Below are 19,909 nucleotides of genomic sequence, written 5' to 3'. Positions count from 1 at the left end.
AGACCCAGTCTACTCAATCTATCATTATAAGGTAACCCCCTCATCTCCGGAATCAGCCTAGTGAATCGTCTCTGTACCCCCTCCAAAGGCAGTATATCCTTCCTTATGTAAGGTGATCAAAACTGCATGCAGTACTCCAGGTGCGGCCTCACCAATACCCTATACAGTTGCAGCAGGACCTCCCTGCTTTTGTACTCCATCCCTCTCACAATGAAGGCCAACATTCCATTCGCCTTCCTGATTACCTGCTGCACCTGCAAACTAACTTTTTGGGATTCATGCACAAGGACCCCCAGGTCCCTCTGCACCTCAGCATGTTGTAATTTCTCCCCATTCAAATAATATTCCCTTTTACTGTTTTTTTTCCCAAGGTGGATGACCTCACACTTTCCGACATTGTATTCCATCTGCCAAACCTTCGCCCATTCGCTTAACCTATCCAAATCTCTTTGCAGCCTCTCTGTGTTCTCTACACAACCCGCTTTCCCACTAATCTTTGTGTCATCTGCAAATTTTGTTACACTACACTCTGTCCCCTCTTCCAGGTCATCTATGTATATTGTAAACAGTTGTGGTCCCAGCACCGATTCCTGTGGCACACCACTAACCACCGATTTCCAACCCGAAAAGGACCCATTTTTCCTGACTCTCTGCTTTCTGTTCGCCAGCCAATTCTCTATCCATGCTAATACATTTCCTCTGACTCCGCGTATCTCTATCTTCTGCAGTAACCTTTTGTGTGGCACCTTATCGAATGCCTTTTGGAAATCTAAATACACCACATCCATCGGTACACCTCTATCCACCATGCTCGTTATATCCTCAAAGAATTCCAGTAAATTAGTTAAACATGATTTCCCCTTCATGAATCCATGCTGCGTCTGCTTGATTGCACTATTCCTATCTGGATGTCCCGCTTCTGGTCTCTTCCTCCCCTGAGATAAATGTCTGGGCTATCAGAGCCGCCGCTTCCAAGGTCAAATCTTTGGTCTCAATCAGTTTCCTGAAAGCCCCAGCGTGCCTGATGCCCTCAATAAAAAAGTCTCACAGCATCTCCGCTCTGCATGCATCTGGAAACTTACATAGGCTCTCCAGTTGCCGGAGATCTGCCACGAAGTCTGGAATGCTTTGCCCTTCTCGCCGCTGGTGCGTATAAAACCGGTGTCTCACCATGTGCATGCTGCTCGCCGGTTTAAGGTGTTCCCCGATCAACTTACTGAGCTCTTGTAACGTCTTGTCCGCCGGCTTCTCTGGCACTAGAAGGTCCTTCATCAGGGAGTAGGTTCTGGATCCACAAACCATCAGGAGATGAGCCCTGCGTTTGTTGGCCGAATCCTGTCCCAACCATTCCTTAGTGACAAAACTTTGCTGTAGTCTCTCAATAAAGTCGTCCCAATCATCACCAACACATTACCTCTCTTCTGTGCTGCTAGTGACCATGCTCGCGTGGTTTAAATCCCAGTTCTCATCGCCAATGATATGTCCTTACTATACAGTATAAATGCACACGAGGCCCATGCTTGAGAGAAGGTCACTCTTTATTGCCAAGACCTCAAGTGATGAAGGTGGGTGGAGCTTCCCCTTTTATACCTGAAAGTCCAGGTTAGGAGTGTCTCCCACAAGTTCACCCCTTGTGGTCAATTTCTCAAGGTGTACAACTTAGGTCAGCTTATACATGGGTTACAATGATAGTTCTTCCTTAATAGTTTCATGCATTTTCCCACTACAGATGTTAAACTAACCGGCCAATAGTTACCTGCCTTTTGTCTGCCCCCTTTTTTAAACAGAGGCGTTACATTAGCTGCTTTCCAATCCGCTGGTACCTCCCCAGAGTCCAGAGAATTTTGGTAGATTATAACGAATGCATCTGCTATAACTTCTGCCATCTCTTTTAATACCCTGGGATGCATTTCATCAGGACCAGGGGACTTGTCTAACTTGAGTCCCATTAGCCTGTCCAGCACTACCCCCCCTAGTGATAGTGATTGTCTCAAGGTCCTCCCTTCCCACCTTCCTGTGACCAGTAATTTTTGGCATGGTTTTTGTGTCTTCCACTGTGAAGACCGAAGCAAAATAATTGTTTAAGGTCTTGGCCATTTCCACATTTCCCATTATTAAATCCCCCTTCTCATCTTCTAAGGGACCAACATTTACTTTTCCGTTTTATATATCTGTAACAAAATGAGACCGGACATATTTGCCTAATTTGCATTTTCTAACAATTTGTGCTTTAGTTGGTAATTGAAGATTTTATACAGTGTTGGATTCTTATATTTCTGCCCTTAAATATTGGCCTTGTAAAGATTCACTGATGCTTTAACTTCTATGTTGTACTGTGTATCTGTAATTATAATTATTTCTTCCTTCTGCAGAGATAGAATTCATTGAGGATATTGTGCCAGAACATGACCTGTGCCCTGAGATCTCTGGCTGTAATCTGCTAAATAGGCAGTGCGTCTGTGAAATCGTACACTCCTGTGTCAACCTGTTCACGTATCCTGATCTGGATGCCTGTACCACAACCTCAGGACATATCCCAGGTACAGTAAATTGGTAATTGTGAATGAACATTTTGAAAGTAAATAAGAACAACTCTGTTGTGTTTGCTGGTGAATTTAATTTGCATGTGGATGCATTTGAATCAATTGTGCGCAAGATATATGGATAGATTAATCACACCAATATAGAAGAATGAGTATACATAATAAACACCTCATATTGAAAATGGTCCACCAAATATATTGTCCTATAGTCAATCCCTTCTGGGTATCCATTGTTCCATGTATAATCTGCACTAGAAAATAAATATCCTGGTGAAAAATTTGGCAGTGGGCCTGGAGCTGTTTTGTTTTTCTCTTTGATACATATTTGTCTTTGAAGGAGTTTGTGGTAAATAGACAGAAGTAGTGCCAAAAGAGCTTCAGTTGCCTATTAAGCTGTTTGCTTTAAACAGTTTGTTTTAGTCTCCTTTGTTATGATAGCTTTACAGAATGACTAGTGAAAAATGTTATTTAACTTTCTTGCTCCATTCTTAAGAAAAAATTGAAAATGTTAGTAATCTCAGTATTTTTTTTCCAGAACTAGGTGAAAATCTTTTTATTTTGTTTCCTCTCACTTGTTTGTCTGAAATCATTAACTATTTAAACAACCATAACAATGTGACTATCCAACTTTATCACTTCATTTACTAACTAATTGTGGTTGAGACTAGTTGAAGCATTCAGCTACTTTTTTAAACATAGTTTGCAGAATAGAGTATTCTTTATGATGTTTTGAAATAGCTTATTTAGCTTTTAATGCCACGATGTAAGACATCCATTATCCATACCCAGCACTAACATGGAGCCACTTAAAGTACAGGCTGTATTAACATAAAACAATATTACAGATGCTGGAAATCTAAAATTAAAACAATTAATATTGGAAACACGAAGCAGGTTAAGCATCTGTGGGGAGAACAGATAAGTTAATGTTTCAGGTATGAACGCCTGGTCAGAACTAGAAGATATTATTGATGAACAACATTTTAAAAGGAACTGAACAAGGGGAAGAGGTTGTGGAGAAAACACGCATACAGGCACATGCACGCACAGGATAGGCTTATTGAGAGGTAAGCATGAAAAACTGGTAAAGCAGCCTCCACTTAAAGCATCCATACGAATATAAGAACTTAAGAAATAGGAGCTGGATTAGGACATTTAGCCCCTCGAGGCTGCTCCACCATTCAATAAATCATGGCTGATCTGATCATGGGCTCAGCTCGACTTCCCTGCCTATTCCCCGTAACCCTTTACTCCCTTATCACTCAAAAAATCTGTCTGTCTCCACCTTAAATCTATTCAATGACCCAGCCTCCACAGCTCGTGGGGCGAAGAATTTCATATACTTACAATCCTCTGAGAGAAGAAACTCCTCCTCAACTCAGTTTTAAATGGGCGATCCCTTATTCTGAAACTATGCCCGATAAAGTGAAACATCCCGACCGGCACCTGGGAGCCCCTGGCCCAAGACTGCCCAAAGTGTAGGAAGAGCATCTGGGAGGACGTTGAGCACCTCAAGTCCCATTGCCGAGAGCATGCAGAAATCAAGCGCAGACAGCGGAAGGAGCATGCGGCAAACCAGACGCTGCATCCATCCTTTCCTTCAACCACTGTCTATCCCACCTGTGACAGAGACTGAAATTTCCATATTGGACTGAACAGTCACCTGGGGAACTCACTTTTAGAGTGGAAGAAAGTCTTCCTCAATTTTGAGGGACTGTCTATGATGATAACAGGAACAAGCAGACTTACAGGATAGGCTAATTGAGAGGTGAGCATGAAAAACTGGCAAAGCAGCCTCCACTTAAAGTATCCATAAGAACATAAAAACATAAGAAATAGGAGCTGGAATAGGCCATTTGGCCCCTCGAGGCTGCTCTGCCATTCAATAAGATCATGGCTGATCTGATCATGGGCTCAGCTCCACTTCTCTGCCCGTTCCCCATAACCTTTTACTCCCTTATTGCTCAAAAATCTGTCTATCTCTGCCTTAAATCTATTGAATGACCTGTCTCCACAGCTCTCTGGGGCTGAGAATTCCACAGATTTATAACCCTCTGAGAGAAGAAAATTCTCCTCAACTCAATTTTAAATGGGTGACCCTTTATTCTGAAATTAAGCCCCCTAGTTCTAGATTCCCCCATGAATGGAAACATCCTTGCTGCATCTACCTTGTCGAGCCCCCCTCATTATCTTATAGGTTTCAAGAAGATCACCTCTCATTCTTCTGAACTCCAATGAGTATAGATCCAACCTACTCAACCTATCCTCATAAGTCATTATAGATGGGTAATTATAGACCGGTTAGCCTGACATCGGTGGTGGGGAAAATGTTGGAATCAATCATTAAGGATGAAATAGTAGCGCATTTGGAGAGCAGTGACAGGATTGGTCCAAGCCAGCATGGATTTATGAAAGGGAAATTATGCTTGACAAATCTTCTGGAATTTTTTGAGGATGTAACTAGTAGAGTGGACAAGGGAGAACCAGTGGCTGTGGTGTATTTGGACTTTCAAAAGGCTTTTGACAAGGTCCCACACAGGAGATTGGTGTGCAAAATCAAAGCACATGGTATTGGGGGTAATGTACTGACGTGGATAGAGAACTGCATGGCAGACAGGAAGCAGAGAGTCGGGATTAACTGGTCCTTTTCAGAATGGCAGGCAGTGACTAGTGGAGTGCCGCAGGGCTCAGTGCTGGGACCCCAGCTCTTTGCAATATATATTAATGATTTAGATGATGGAATTGAGTGTAATATCTCCAAGTTTGCAGATGACACTAAACTTGGTGGCGCTGTGAGCTGTGAGGAAGACACGAAGAGGCTGCAGGGTGACTTGGCCAGGTTAGGCGAGTGGGCAAATACATGGCAGATGCAGTATAATGTGGATAAATGTGACGTTATCCACTTTGGGGGCAAAAACACGAAGGCAGAATATTATCTGAATGGCGGAAGATTAGGAAAGGGGGAGGTGCAGCGAGACCTGGGTGTCATGGTTCATCAGTCATTGAAAGTTGGCATGCAGGTACAGCAGGTGGTGAAGAAGGCAAATGGTATGATGGCCTACATAGCAAGGGGATTTGAGTATAGGAGCAGGGAAGTCTTGCTGCAGTTGTACAGGGCTTTGGTGAGGCCCCACCTGGAATATTGTGTTCAGTTTTCATCTCCTAATCTGAGGAAGGACGTTCTTGCTATTGAGTGAGTGCAGCGGAGGTTCACCAGACTGATTCCAGGGATGGCTGGACTGACATATGAGGAGAGACTGGATCAACTGGGCCTTTATACACTGGAGTTTAGAAGGATGAGAGGGGATCTCATAGAAACATATAAGATTCTGACTGGACTGGACAGGCTAGATGTGGGAAGAATGTTCCCAATGTTGGGGAAGTCCAGAACCGGGGACACAGTCTTAGGATAAGGGGCAGGCCGTTTAGGACTGAGATGAGGAGAAACTTCTTCACGCAGAGAGTTGTTAACCTGTGGAATTCCCTGCCGCAGAGAGTTGTTGATGCCAGTTCATTGAATATATTCAAGAGGGAGTTAGATATGGCCCTTATGGCTAAAGGGATCAAGGGGTATGGAGAGAAAGCAGGAAAGGGGTACTGAAGGAATGATCAGCCATGATCTTATTGAATGGTGGTGCAGGCTCGAAGGCCGAATGACCTACTCCTGCACCTATTTTCTATGTTTCTATGTCAACGTTCTCATCTCCGGAATCAACCTAGTGAACCTTCTCTGAACAGCCTCCAATGCAAGTAGAGTCTTCTCTGAACAGCCTCAATGCAAGTATATCCTTCCTAAATATGGAGATCAAAACTGTACACCGTACTCTAGGTGTGGCCTCACCAATACCCTATCCAGTTGTAGCAGGACTTCACTGCTTTTATACTCTATCCCCCTTGCAATAAAGGCCAACATTCCATTTGCCTTCCTTATTACTTGCTGTACCTGCATACTAACTTTTCGTGTTTCATGCACAAGGACCCCAGATCCCTCTGTACTGCAGCATTTTGTAATTTTTCTCCATTTAAATAATAACTTGCTTTTTTATTTTTTCTGCCAAAGTGGATAACCTCACACTTTCCCACATTATACTCCATCTGCCAAATTTTTGCCCATTCACTTAGCCTGTCTATAATCCCTTTGCAGATTTTTGTGTCCTCCTCACAACTTGCTTTCCCATCCATCTTTGTATTATCAGCAAACTTGGCCACATTACACCCAGTCCCTTCATCCAAATCATTAATATAGATTGTAAATAGTTGAGGCCCCAGCACCAATCCCTGTGGCACCCCACTAGTTACTGTTTGACAACCGGAAAATGACTCATTTATCCCAATTCTCTCTTTTTTCTGTTAGTTAGCCAATCCTCTATCCATGCTAATATAGTACCCCCAACTCCGTGAACTTTTATCTTGTGCAGTAATCTTTTATGTGGCACCTTATCGAATGCCTTCTGGAAATCCAAATACACCACATCCGCTGGTTCCCCTTTATCCACCCTGCTCATTACATCCTCAAAGAACTCAAGTAAATTTGTCAAACATGATTTCCCTTTCATAAAACCATGCTGACTCTCCTTTACTGAATTATGCTTTTCCAAATGTCCTGCAACTGTTTCCTTAATAATGGACTCCAGCATTTTCCCAACGACAGATATTAGGCTAACTGGTCCATGTCTGGATCTTAAAAGTTTCTTGAATATTGGTTTGTTAATTATGACATAACCTGTTATAATCACATGAACCGTTTAGTTTCATCCTGTACATTTAATGAAAAGAATGTCTTGTTATAGTTTGTGGTGTTCCATTGAGCCTACTCCAACTTGATGCACTTAATGAAGTATGTTTAAACATAAGATTAATTGTGGTCTGCAACAGGCATTAGTTCCGGAGAGACATTTTCATCCACAATTTGAGTGTAGTTATGCATGGAGCGCCCACTGTGAGATTCCTGGAGACAGATGGTGCAACGGAAATTCTTGATTAACACATGCAGAGAAACCTTTCTCCGCACCAGATCAGTTCTCTGCTTTTAATTCCAGTCTACATTTGTATCAGACATGATTACAATTGAACATTGTAAAAAAAAAAATTTATAACAACGTCATTCTTACCTCTACATTTCTACAAAATGCTTATTAATATATTGCCACGTAAAGTAAAGTTAAAATGAATATGTAACTTTCTAAAATTCTTTTTACTACTTATTAAATGTGGCATAAGCAAATGAAATACAATCAGTGCCTACTAGTGCACCTCTCCATGATTCATTTGCAACATTGTATATAATTGGGTTATTTCTATCATGATCTGACTTGCATTAGTATCCAACTACTTGTCATACATCCACTGTTTAGCAAAATTGCGCTTCTTAAACTATCCAAGTCTTTGATCTTTAAAGATTCTTGAATATGTGGCTTCCTTTGTTTTCTGTCACAACAAATTTGAAAAAGTTAGAGCAAGCGTAGTGTATTGAATTTCTCCCTGCTTCTAGCTGTTCTAAAGGAAGATATCTTTACACTTAACAGTCTCTGTCACACATTGTGTTTTGTGCAATAGAACAGACACCTTGTGTAGCACTCCTGCTGTGACTTCATGAATTTTAGTTCCAGCAATGAGATGAATGAGAAATGGACTCAAAATCGAATGTTTTGTCACCGTTTTGGAACTCTTATTATAGGTGGAAGAATTTTACACAATGTCTGCTCCAGCCAGACTCCTAATAAAGGGTAGCACGAAGAGCATGGATGAAAGCACTGCAATCTCCCTTTAATACTTAAGAGCACAACAGTTATTAGGGAATCCCAGAAGACTTTTAGAAGTGGAGGTCCTATCCTTAGTAAGTTGGTTGAGGAGGTGACGAGGTTGGTGGATGAAGGTAGCCCAATATGTAGGTATTGATTTCCCGAAAATATTTGATAAAATGCCACATCTCTACAGTTTCATTTAGAGAAGGCGATTAAGTAAGGTGTTGTCATGTGGGATTAGTGGACAGACTTTATGATGCATAGCAATTTGATGCATCCTTATAGGCAGCGGGTAGTAATTCACAGAAACAGCTCTGCATGCAAGAGGTCTACTCACTAGTAGAGTCCGGCAGCAATCAGTGTTGAGACTGTTGCGGTTTATCATCTTTACCAATGATTTAATGAAATAATTTTCAAGTTTGATGACACAAAGGTGCATGCAGGAGTTGGGAAAGATGAAATAATTAAGTTACAGGCTCATTTGGATACATGTGTTGCAGATACCCATCAGTGTGGAGGAGTGCAGTATGATGCATTTGGGTCTGGGTAATTCTAGGCATGTGTATACCAAGCAGGATTACCTGCTGAAGTGTCAGCCTTGGCTCAGTGGTAGTATTCTCGTCTCGATCACTCCAGGATTTCAGCATTGTAATCAAGGGTGACACTTCCGTGGAGTACTAAATGGGCATCGTCGGAGGTGCCAATTTTTGTACAAGATGTTAAACCAAGGCTCCGTCGGCCTGTTCAGGTTGATGTAAAAGATCACATGGCACTAATTGAAGAAGAGCAGGGGAGTTCTCCAGTAAACTGGACAAAATTATTCCTTCAACCAACATCAACAAAAAAAAGATTAACTGGTTGTTCCCCTCATTGTTGTATGTGGGACCTTGTGTGTAAATTAGCAGCAGTGTTTGATTGCAAAATCACATTTTAAAAATAATTCATTGGCTGAAGTGTTTTAGGATGCCCTGAAGAAGCAAAAGGCACTGTGGCGTAATTTTAACAAAACAAACCTAGCAGGAAACTGATGAGATTTTTTTTCCCCGTGAAAGTCAGTTTCTTGCCAGGCTGAATAGGTTAAAATTGCCTCGTATATAAATGTAAGTTCTTTTATTTCTTTTTTCTTTGACTTGTATAGGGATGGGACAACTAGGGGACATGAGCATATAATAGGAAAACAAAGAGTTGGATTAGATGCCAGGATGTATTTCTGGTATTTTATTTCAGAAAATCATCGACCTTATCAACATGTGTGGTAAGTGCCCTTGAAAAAAGAGCTGAACAAGTTCCTTAGAGTCGAAGATGACTCCAGTTATGGAAGGTAGGTGGGATTATTGCAGTGTCCTGGAGATTGCTTGATTACCTTCAGGGATAGGAGAGGAATTTCCAAGAGGTTTTTCCCTGAATTGGCCTAAAGTTTTTTTTTGTTGCCTCACTCACGAGTTTCCATGACCGGGGTTGGGGGTGGGGGAGCAATGAGGCGGGAAGAGGGGGTGATGGTACACACCGGCTAGATCATGTCTGAATGGGGTGGGTTTGCGGGACCAGTTGGTCTTTTTGTCACTGTTCATAGATCATGAAGCAATACAGTGAACTCTACTTCTCCATTTAAGCAACAAAAAAAATGTTTCTGGACAAATGTTTGCTTCCCCTCTGGATATGGCACAGCAGTAACTGTCCTGTTTCAAAAACAAGCATACACCTGCCAAAATCACAGATTTGTTTGTTTTTGCAAGTTTATGAAAACCTAAATGGGACATTGCATTCCACCTTGTATTTTAAATGAGTTTCCAGAAATTTTTGTTTGTAGGAGAATTTGCATAAAAGATGCCTTTTGCTAAGGATACATGCTACATCATGTTCTGAATTTTTAGTTTTATCAATTTGGTGCACACCAGAAAAGAGACCATCTTGGAGTGCGACCAAGATGAATTGGCGGCCGTTCTTTTAGCCGTCTAGACCATAAGCTTTGAAATTCCCTCCTTAAACCTCTCTGTCTCTCTCTCCTCTTTTAAGATGCTCCTAAAACCTACCTCTTTGACCAAGCTGTCCTTATGTTTCCTTCTTTAGCTCAGTGTCAATCTTTGTCACATTATGCTCTTGAGAAGCACCTTGGGATAATTTACAACATTGAAGGCACTATATAAATACAAGTTTTTGCTGCATAACTCCCATGTGATGGGTGAATGTGTCATACATGGTATATTTTCCACACATACCACTATCCTAAGATGTACATTGCTTGTGCCATTATGAAGCTCATCACTTTATTGTTTTTTAAAATCAAGAAATGCAACTTTTTGTAACAACCCGTAGCAGTTTAATAGAAATCTGAGAGACAATAGAACTGCATCGTGAATAATGAAGAGCTATTTGAAATAGTGGTGAGAATGATGTTACAAACGGGAAGAGAAAGGTGAGAGGGCAAGCCAAGACAAAAGTGGTGAATGGCAAACAGAAGATTGGGTAAATATCGGAAGGCAGACATGTATGAGAAAGCTGGGGAACATTAAAAAGTAATTACAGCAGTGGCTATAAATCCCTTGGACATGAATTAACTGATGGCAAACCTATACATGTGGCTTAAATTACATTTATAGTAAAATTTCATTTGTTGGAACTAGTTTAATGTTATAATGGAGGGAGTGGGGAATAATGTGACATAGTAATTACAACATGGAAAGTGGCCATTCAGCTCAACTGGGCCATGTTGGTGTTTATCCACCAGACATGTTGTCCTAATCCCATGTAACTACCCTGCTCCCATACCCCTTTACCACCCTCTCCTCCTTAACTTGAACCATCTATCTAACCCATTCTTAAATGTTGACATGGCTTCTGCTTCAATAACTGGTGGATACCACAGTTTCACATCAATCTCTGTAATCTGCTCTGTGTCCTACAGCAGTGACAGTCAAGTGAAACAAAATTCAAAATATATATTTTTTTCTCCTTTTATTTGACATGTGCACTTCTTAAACTTTTCAAAATTGGGTTCCTTAATTTCACCAAAAGAATACTATTTTATTCACCAGGTTGGATCTACAAGAAAATCTGCTTATTTTTCAGTGGTTGATTTTATGGGGTATATTTCACACATGTTTGTGAAAATGTCCAATGAACATTTTAAGAGCAGTCATGAAGTCAAATGTAACATTTTGAATGTGGTGCAATACTGCAGTTTATGCCCAGTATTGCACTACATTCAAAATGTTACATTTGATGTATGCAGATTGTATTTCACCTATGAAATGCAACTAATTCTTGCATACTTCAATTTTGCACATTCAAAGGTTTCAGATTATTTCAAAAGAAAATGTATAGTTAATGCAGACAAAATTAAAATTTAGAAGAACGGTATGCTATAAATTGTACCTATGTCATAAATTTGCTACACTGGCAATTTAAAAATTAACCATAATTTGTCTGTAAAGCACTTTGGAACGTCCTGAGGTTGTTCAAGGTGCTATCTAAATGCCAGTTCTGGCTTTATTTGAAATAACCATGGGACAGTAACATTGGCAAGTACGATTTTTCTTCTCCTGACCTCTAGATCAAAATAAATGTTGCTGACATTTTTTGAGCTACTTTCCCAAGTGCAGCTAGATAAATCAATTCAGTTTAGCAGTTGAAGCCAGAATTATGATACCACTGATAATTTAGATACACAAGACATGATCACTCCAATTGCTGGATCCAACTGCAAGCACTTCAAACACACCTACAAAAATGTAGCAATGAAGTGGTTGCAAGACAAAATAGAAAAGTCCAATAGTTTGATATAACTGGTAAAATAAAAAAATGACTAAAATGGGAACTCTGTCCCCAGCTGAGTCAAAATAGTGGCAAGTGATTTTTCTTTACATCCACTTGAGAGAGCAGATGGGGCTCTTAACAGGTGTTTCTTACATTACAACAGTGACTACACTCCAAAAGTACTTAATTGGTTGTAAAGCGCTTTGAGACGTCCGGTGGTCATAAAAGGCGCTATATAAATGCAAATCTTCCTTTCTCTCATCCGAAAGAAGGCACCTACCACAGTGCAGCACTCCTTCAGTACTGCACTGGAGTGTCTGCTCTGATTTTATTTTTGTGCTCCAGTCTCTGGAGTGGGAATTGAACCCACGACTTTCTAACTCAGAGATGACAGTGCTACCAACTGAGCCACGGCTGACACTGAAGTGAAAATGTGGAACTTACTACCACATGGAGTGGTTGAAGCAAACAACATAGATGAATTCAAGGGGAAGCTAGATAAGTACTCGAGGGACAAAAGAATAGAAGCACATGTTGATAGCTGTGAGGTCACTTGTTTGGAGCATAAACCCCTGCATAGACCTGCTGAGCCAAATGGCCTGTTTCTCTGCTGTAAAATTATATGTGATATTAATCGCCGTAACCCACATTACGTTCATTATATTGTAACTACCCTGTTCAAAAAAATACTTTTGAAGGGATCAGGGAAAAGCCATCTATTGTTCAGGATATGGGAATGGAGGCAGCCAGCAAAACAATCAATAGTGTTGTCGTTGGATCTTGCAGCCAGCCACTTGTTAGTGTACCTGAAACAGGAAAGAAAGCTTTATTGAATACTGTTACCAGCTGAGGGAGTATTGAGATTTATGTCACAATGTTCTGAGACTCCTCAGTAGTAACACCTTAGCTATATTTAATTCACAAAAGTTACCAATTAGATTTCAAGGACATGCATAAAAGGTTTATGCATTGACCCATACTGTGTAATATGAAGTGAGGATATGGTTTTCTTGACCTCTCAAAGAGCCACAATACTATCATGAAGCCTGGAGAAGAGAGAGATTTGATTTCCATAACAAGGGTAACTGCTTTTTAAAAAAAAAACAGCAAGGATTTTCTAATCTATCCTGGACACCAGAAAGATGCCTCATGCAATCATGCAGGTAATGTGTCATGGGCACTGACTAGGAGTCATTGACTTAGAAGATACATACTTTCACATATCTGGTCGGGTAGAGAACTTCAAAGCTTCCAGGCAGTGACGCATTCTTCCAGTGCAGAGTACTGTCATTTGGCCTAGTCTCAAATCTGTTCGCAGTATCAGGGGACTTTGTCTAGACTACTGACTGGTGAAAATATATTTTCATGAAGGAGCCATGAGAGTTATCAAACAGACTGTCTCTACTTTTATAAGGTTGAGTCTGCTGGTGAACATGGAAATATCCTAAATGGAACTTTACCAGGAACCACGGTCCAGACTGACCCAGAATTTGTTGGTCTACTAGAGGACAAATTCCTGGGTACCAGAGCCAGCTAAAACCCACTTGCCAGGCTACATGATTGTATCCAAATCTATCACTGCAGTATTCTGGCACTAATGGTAGTTGTCACTTTGATGCAAACCTTCCTGAGATTCCTGGACCAGATTCTACTATAAATTTGTTGTCCTGCGCATCTGGAGAGCAATTAACCTGGTGAATTTGGCCGTAGGTCAGAAACCATTCTACATGAACAGATTCAAGCTAACTAGTCTTGCTAACTTAACAGTATTTCCTGCCATAAATACAAGTCTTTCCTATGGATAGACTCCACCAGTTTAGTTAAATGCATCAACAATCATGAAACGATGATCCTTTGTCAGAATGGTTTAGATTTAGGACATTTTTTGGAATGACTGGCAGCTCAACACTTAGCAGCAACAGAGAAAAATGGACTAGATACTCAGGTAGTGTGGGTACTGCATCACAGATGAGAGCTCACGTTCAACGGTATTCTGTTGTAAGATCAAGAACTTAAAGGTATTATCTGGAGAAGTTCCTGCACTGCTGACTACAAATGAGAATTAAAAGCATTACTGTGTCATGCAAACCATGATTGTGATGCATCCCTTCTCACCTGGAGTCTAATTCTTTCGCTCTGCCAGACAAAGAAGATCAACTTTCCTAAGGAGAGGAGAGGTTTTTGATCCCTGTGCAAGTAAAGTGTTATGCTGCTGAAAATGACAGTCTTGATGCTCAATATCAGCTGGTATTACTCTTCTATTACTATACCATGTAGAGTAAGTAGTATTTAAAATATATACTCAATTTATTTAACTGAATAGAACTTGGGATCAGACTATAACCAAACAAAGAACGGATTATTGGTTGATAGTTTGATCAGATGGTGGGGACAGTTCCTTCTGCTGTAAAAGAAGGGACTTCAAAATATTATTTGGAAAAGTTAAAATGTTATGCATTATTAGGAACCTACAGGCTAGTATTAAACCTGTTGCATTGGAGTGTTGGCAATAAATCCAATCAATGTGCTGATCATTTTTTTTTTAAACCAAACATTGATTTTGTAGTTGGCTGCAAAAAATAACACAACTTAACTGTCCACTGTCACAGATATTCCAACCTCTCTTCTGGCAATGTATTGTTTGGGAAGAATTTTTAATGTTTCATAAAAGATTTTAAAAAAATGAATGAGCTTGTGTCCATTATTATATTCAAGATGGGTGTCAAACATTGTTCCCATTGGAGTTCGATGCAGTGAGACTGAATTTCTTTGGGACTTCTATAATGTCTAATGTCAATATGCATATATAGACATGCATACATCTAATAAAATGGCGGGAGAGACAGTTATGATTATTGGGTATAATATGTTTATTCTTTGTATTAAACTGGTTGTTTATTCACAGTTGGAGGAAAAAGGCATGAAAAATCTTATCTTGCATTCTCCAACGTAGTCTTTTGCATTTTTGGTCTTCTAAAAATTGTTAAACTAGGTTATGGGGGATCTAATATAACATAGCAGAGAAAATCCCTGAGGATTATGATAAGCATCTGTTGAGCGGACAGACTTCATAAATGATTTTTCTCTATAGACTGCCTGGCACACTGAAAGGCCAACGCTTTCAAGTCTATGTCTGATCAGCCAACCAGAGGCATGTTTGTAATGAGGTGACAGCAGCAATTTTTCCCTCTCTGAGAGACGCATCATTTTGCTATTGTGCTGCAGACCTGCGAAGAATTGACCAGCTACGCAGCTGGTAGCTGGGACTTGGGAACCCGGCATGTAAACAAATAGATGACTGGCCTGCCAATCAAAGAATACAGAATTTATTAAATTGCTCAATGTTTTACTAATTGTGCAAACCTTGTTGGCAAAAGCCCTTGGGGGACAGCTCGCGCAAAATTTCTATTCAAGGAATTGCCTCATTGAGGTTGGAATTCCTTTCTTGACTATTGTGAAGCTTGCTTAAAGATAGAAAAATGTTATGGTGAGAATATTGCAGTAAGAAAAAACTTCTACTTTATTTGTTGCTCATAATATGCAACCTCTCAGAACAAATCATCACTTGTAATCCATTGAGAGGAAAAAATTAGATAAAATCTATTTGGGCCCCATTTTCCTCAATTATCTGCGTCGTTTTTTTGGCATGCAGTTTTTTTTGGAGTAAATAAAAATCTCCAAGTTTCCCCAAAGTTTCTGTGCCAGCATATTTCACTTAGATACGATATTTTTAGGCTACGATTTTTTTGCGGCATGGGGGTGTAACCTGATGTCTGCCAGTTTTTTGAGATTTAAGGAAGTTTGGCCAAATTACAGTTTTCCGAGGATAGCGTATGTGACCACTCCCAAAAAACCTTCTGGGCACTTAAAAATCGGTGCAGAAAGACACCATTGGGCTCAATTTTGCCCACGCACATTTTTCTCGGCCAGAAATGCGTCGGAAATAATTTTTCAAAGGTTTCGTGATCTATAATTCGAATTTGGCGCTGTGCAGCGTGTCCAGTCACCTCGGGTGTTCGAGCCTGCTGTCTGTGCCGAAAATCGGTGCCGCACCTTCTGCGCATGCGCGGGGAAGAAAAATTATGTTTCTGTCGTTGTTGCAATGGATGCGGATGCACAGTACAGCTCTGAGTTGGCAATTGGCCATTTTTAAAGAGCCAGTTGTATGTGTGTGAGAAGGAGTGCTGTGTGAGAGCATTGGAAAAATCGGAGCTGCAGCAGTATAAGATGCAAAGTGGTCCAAATGCACCACATCCACTTGTTCCCCTTTATCCACCCTGTTTGTTACATCCTCAAAGAATTCTCGCAAATTTGTCAAACATGACTTCCCCTTCCTTCATAAATTCATGCTGACTCTGCCTGACCGAATTTTGCTTCTTCAAATTTTCTGCTGCTGCTTCTTTAATAATGGACTCCAACATCTTCCTAACCACAGATGTTAAGCTAACTGGTCTATAGTTTCCTGTTTTTTGTCTGCCTCCTTTTTTAAATAGGGGTGTTAAATCCAAATCCAATCCTCCAGCCCAAGAACATGTGGGTGAGAGGGAGTGGGAGGGGATGGAGCTGGATGAAGCCCCCACTGTTTTACTGACTTTGGAGGAGGTACTGCTCATTGCGGTGACAGCCCCTTCCGTGACTAGTGGTTTGAGTGCTGGTGGGACATTCTATGGTTTCCCACCTTCCGAAGTTGCGGGTCCCTATGGTGGGGTGCAGCGAGGCACACCCAGGGCCCCAACGTCCCAGGCTGCGGGTGCCAGTGTTGGGGTGCAAGCCCACACCCGTGGGAAGGAGGGGAAGGGGAGCTCGACCGTGCTCGCCTGAGGTGCAGGATCTAACAGATGTGGTTCTGATGATGTAATTGAGTGCAGAGAGCATTAACCTTAAGAGATCACTCCTGGACGCCATCAGTGAGGTGAGTGATGGGATAATGGGACTGTCGGGAGAAGTAACAGCAATGACACGAGAAATGGGAACGATGTCCAGGACCATCAGTGAGGGAATAGTGTCCATGAGGGGGGGAATGTCAGAGCTAGTGCACCCACGTCACTGAATGAGGGAGGGAATGTTGCAGGTAGTTGAGACAGTTTTGTTCAACGTGAGGGAGGGAATGTTGTAGGTCGTTGAGACACTTGTCAGGGCACATGAGGGTCGGCATATTACAGTTAGCTGCTGCAATAAGGGAACACACCCAGACCCCGCGCCCATTGACAAAATCAACTGCCACTCCCACTCCAATCCCCGCACCGACCTCTGAAAAGCTCAAAGTCGGCCCCTCCAACTTGCTGCCCCTCCCCTTCAACAGGTGCGCATTACCCGAGATCTTAGAACAATAAGCTTGGTATCAAGCCGAGAAACCTGTGCCACAGCCTGCGGACAGGGGTGATGGAGTGTCCAAGATCAAGCGCAGCGGGCGGTCTTAGAATAAGGCGGAGGAGTGATGGGTGGGTGCAGCCTTTCTTTGCTGCTGTTGTTATTATTATTGTTACTTTTGTAACTGTTTCAAATTAAAAGGTTTTTGTAAATTATGTAAATTTACAAGTTTAAAAGTTTGTGAGTGATCTTAAAGTAAAGTTTGATATAAGAATAATTTTATTTAAGTTAAGTACAAAAAGAACTGTTAAACTTTTGAATGAAATATATTTTACATTAAAACTGAATCATTTCCATTATTTGGGTCCATTCTTAACACAACTTTGCAACTCAAGAAGAATAATTTCCATTATTTATTCAACTTTTGAAGTAAACAAGAATAATTTCCATCATTTCTTCCATTAACACAACACAACATTACGGAACAGCTCCAAACAGTAAACATGGTCCATGTGGAATAGTTGTCGCTGAGCTCTCAGGCAGCAGTAAAGCATTCACAGATGAGCTGCGGGCGCAAGGCTTGAGCAATCATTAAAGGGGCACGATGACCCGCCCTCCTCCACCGTCGTGCTCCGGCCTCAGCCACTTGCATGGCTTCCTTGTCCTCATCCTCCTCCTCCTGCTCGTCATCTGAATCTTCCGCATCATTATCATCAACCACACTCACCGCAGGTGGGTCTTCCACTGCCAGGTGCTGCTGCCTCATGATGGCTAAGTTATGCAGCACACAACAGTGAACTGACCAATAATCTCAGGGGAGTATTGCAAGTAGCCTCCGGAATGGTCCAGGCATCGGAAACGCTGTTTCAAGATGCCAATGGTCCTCTCTATGATGCTGTGCATCACAATGTGCGTCATGTTGTATTCACGGTCAGCTTTCGTCCGGGTAACGTGTAAGGGTGTCATGAGCCGGTGGCGAGGCCGTACTCCTTGTCTCCCAGTAGCCAGCTTTGCCCTTCTGGCTGCTGCTGAAACATGGCAGATATAGCACTCTCGCATAGGATGAACGCATCATGGGTGCTCCCAGAGTATCTTGCATTGATTGACATGGTACGATGCGTCGTCATACATGAGCTGTACATTAATGGAGTGTAAGCCTTTTCTGTTTCTGTTCATCTCTGAATCCTCCAAAGGTGTTCGTAAGGCGATGTGGGTACAATCAATGCAGCCCTGTACCTTTGGGGAAGCCAGCAATCCTAGAGAAGCTCATAGCCTTGTCATACATTGCTTGGGCGGTCTTGGGGAACTTTATGAAGTTCCTCTGCATACAGCACAGCTCTCATCTGGCGAATGCAGACATGTGTTGCATGTTGAGATGGTGCACACATCCCCAGTTGTAGCTTGAAACGAGCCGGAGGCATAGAATGAAAGTGCAGCTGTAATCTTCATTTCAATTGACATAGCATTCCTCCTGATGCTCCTAGGTTGCAGGTCTGCTTTGACCAACTCACAGATCTCAGTTACAACTTCTTTGCGGAAACGCAGCCTTCTGACACAGTCTGCAATACTCTGGTGCAGGTACGAACGCTTGTCTCGAAAAACCCAACGTGGGTAAGGCCTCCTGTCCAGCATCCTTCGGGCTCTGATGTAACTAATGCAATGACATCGAATCAGTTGTCTCCTACGTAGCACCATGATGCAGAAGGCTCGCACAAGGTGTGGTATTGTCAGTATTGCCCCCATACTTAACTTTAACCTTTGAAAGAAGCTCAAAACGGCAGGAAAGCAGGCAGGACAGGTTCACAGTTCTCTCTCCCCAAGGTCTGTATGGATGGACCACACCCAAGGTCTTGTGACTTCTCCCCTTCCCTCTCTCCCCCACCCTATCCCCCTGCTCATTGCAGTCTTCATAAGCCTTCCGATCGGCACCTCGATCTCTCTCACTCTCTCTCCTCCTCCCCCCATCCCTACTCCTCCCGGGCTTGTTTTCCAGCCGAGCCCCGAGCCCCTGTGCCCGGGCGAGGGGCCGATTCTGCTGGCCAATGCTACGACACTCCAGTCCTGCTTCAAGAAGTTCGGTGATGGCGTGTGAGTGAGTTTAAAAAAAAAAGAAAAAACTTCTGAAGTCCAACAAACTTCCATTTACGACGTTGACCGCTTAAAAAAAAGTTGAACTTTATTATTGATTTTTACAGTGACTCCCTCCAAAATATTCGATTAAAAACAATGGCGTCTTTCAGCGCAATGAGCGCTGGTTTTCTTAAGTGCTCAGAATGTTTTTTGGGAGTGGCCAGATACGCCGACCTAGGAGATAAAAATTTTGGCCAAACGGTGGAAAATTATAAAAACTGATGTAAAAATATGATGTAAACAAAAAAACTGGCCTAGAAAAATCATAACTAAGTCAGTTATGCCGGCGCAGATTGCAGGGGAAAACTTGGAAAAAAAGGAAATATGCCAAAAACAATGGCGCACGCCAAAAAAAAAAACGGCGCAAATGAACCGGGAAAATTGAGCCCATTGTTTTTAGATGAAGTTTTGCAGGGAGTGAAGAAG

General features: G+C 41.8%; 1 protein-coding gene across 3 annotated transcripts in view; it reads left to right on the top strand.

The window, feature by feature from the left end:
- The window catches only part of LOC139263199 (cysteine-rich motor neuron 1 protein-like), a 340,422-nt gene that overhangs the window by 73,554 nt on the left and 246,959 nt on the right, over nt 1–19,909 (top strand). Inside the window, exon 2 of one of the 3 annotated variants that reach the window (XM_070878926.1) lies at nt 2,379–2,540. The exons of 1 other annotated variant lie outside the window; for it this stretch is intronic. In XM_070878926.1, the coding sequence (XP_070735027.1) occupies nt 2,379–2,540 (162 nt within the window). Of the gene's footprint in view, nt 1–2,372; nt 2,541–19,909 lie in introns of all 3 variants that reach the window. One more of the 3 variants, XM_070878925.1, reaches the window with a different exon arrangement.

This window comes from Pristiophorus japonicus, chromosome 4 (assembly GCF_044704955.1).
Source record: "Pristiophorus japonicus isolate sPriJap1 chromosome 4, sPriJap1.hap1, whole genome shotgun sequence".
Classification (NCBI taxonomy): Eukaryota; Metazoa; Chordata; class Chondrichthyes; family Pristiophoridae; genus Pristiophorus; species Pristiophorus japonicus.
The sequence above is the reverse complement of the archived record's forward strand: the minus strand, read 5'-3'. Positions and strand labels throughout refer to the sequence as shown.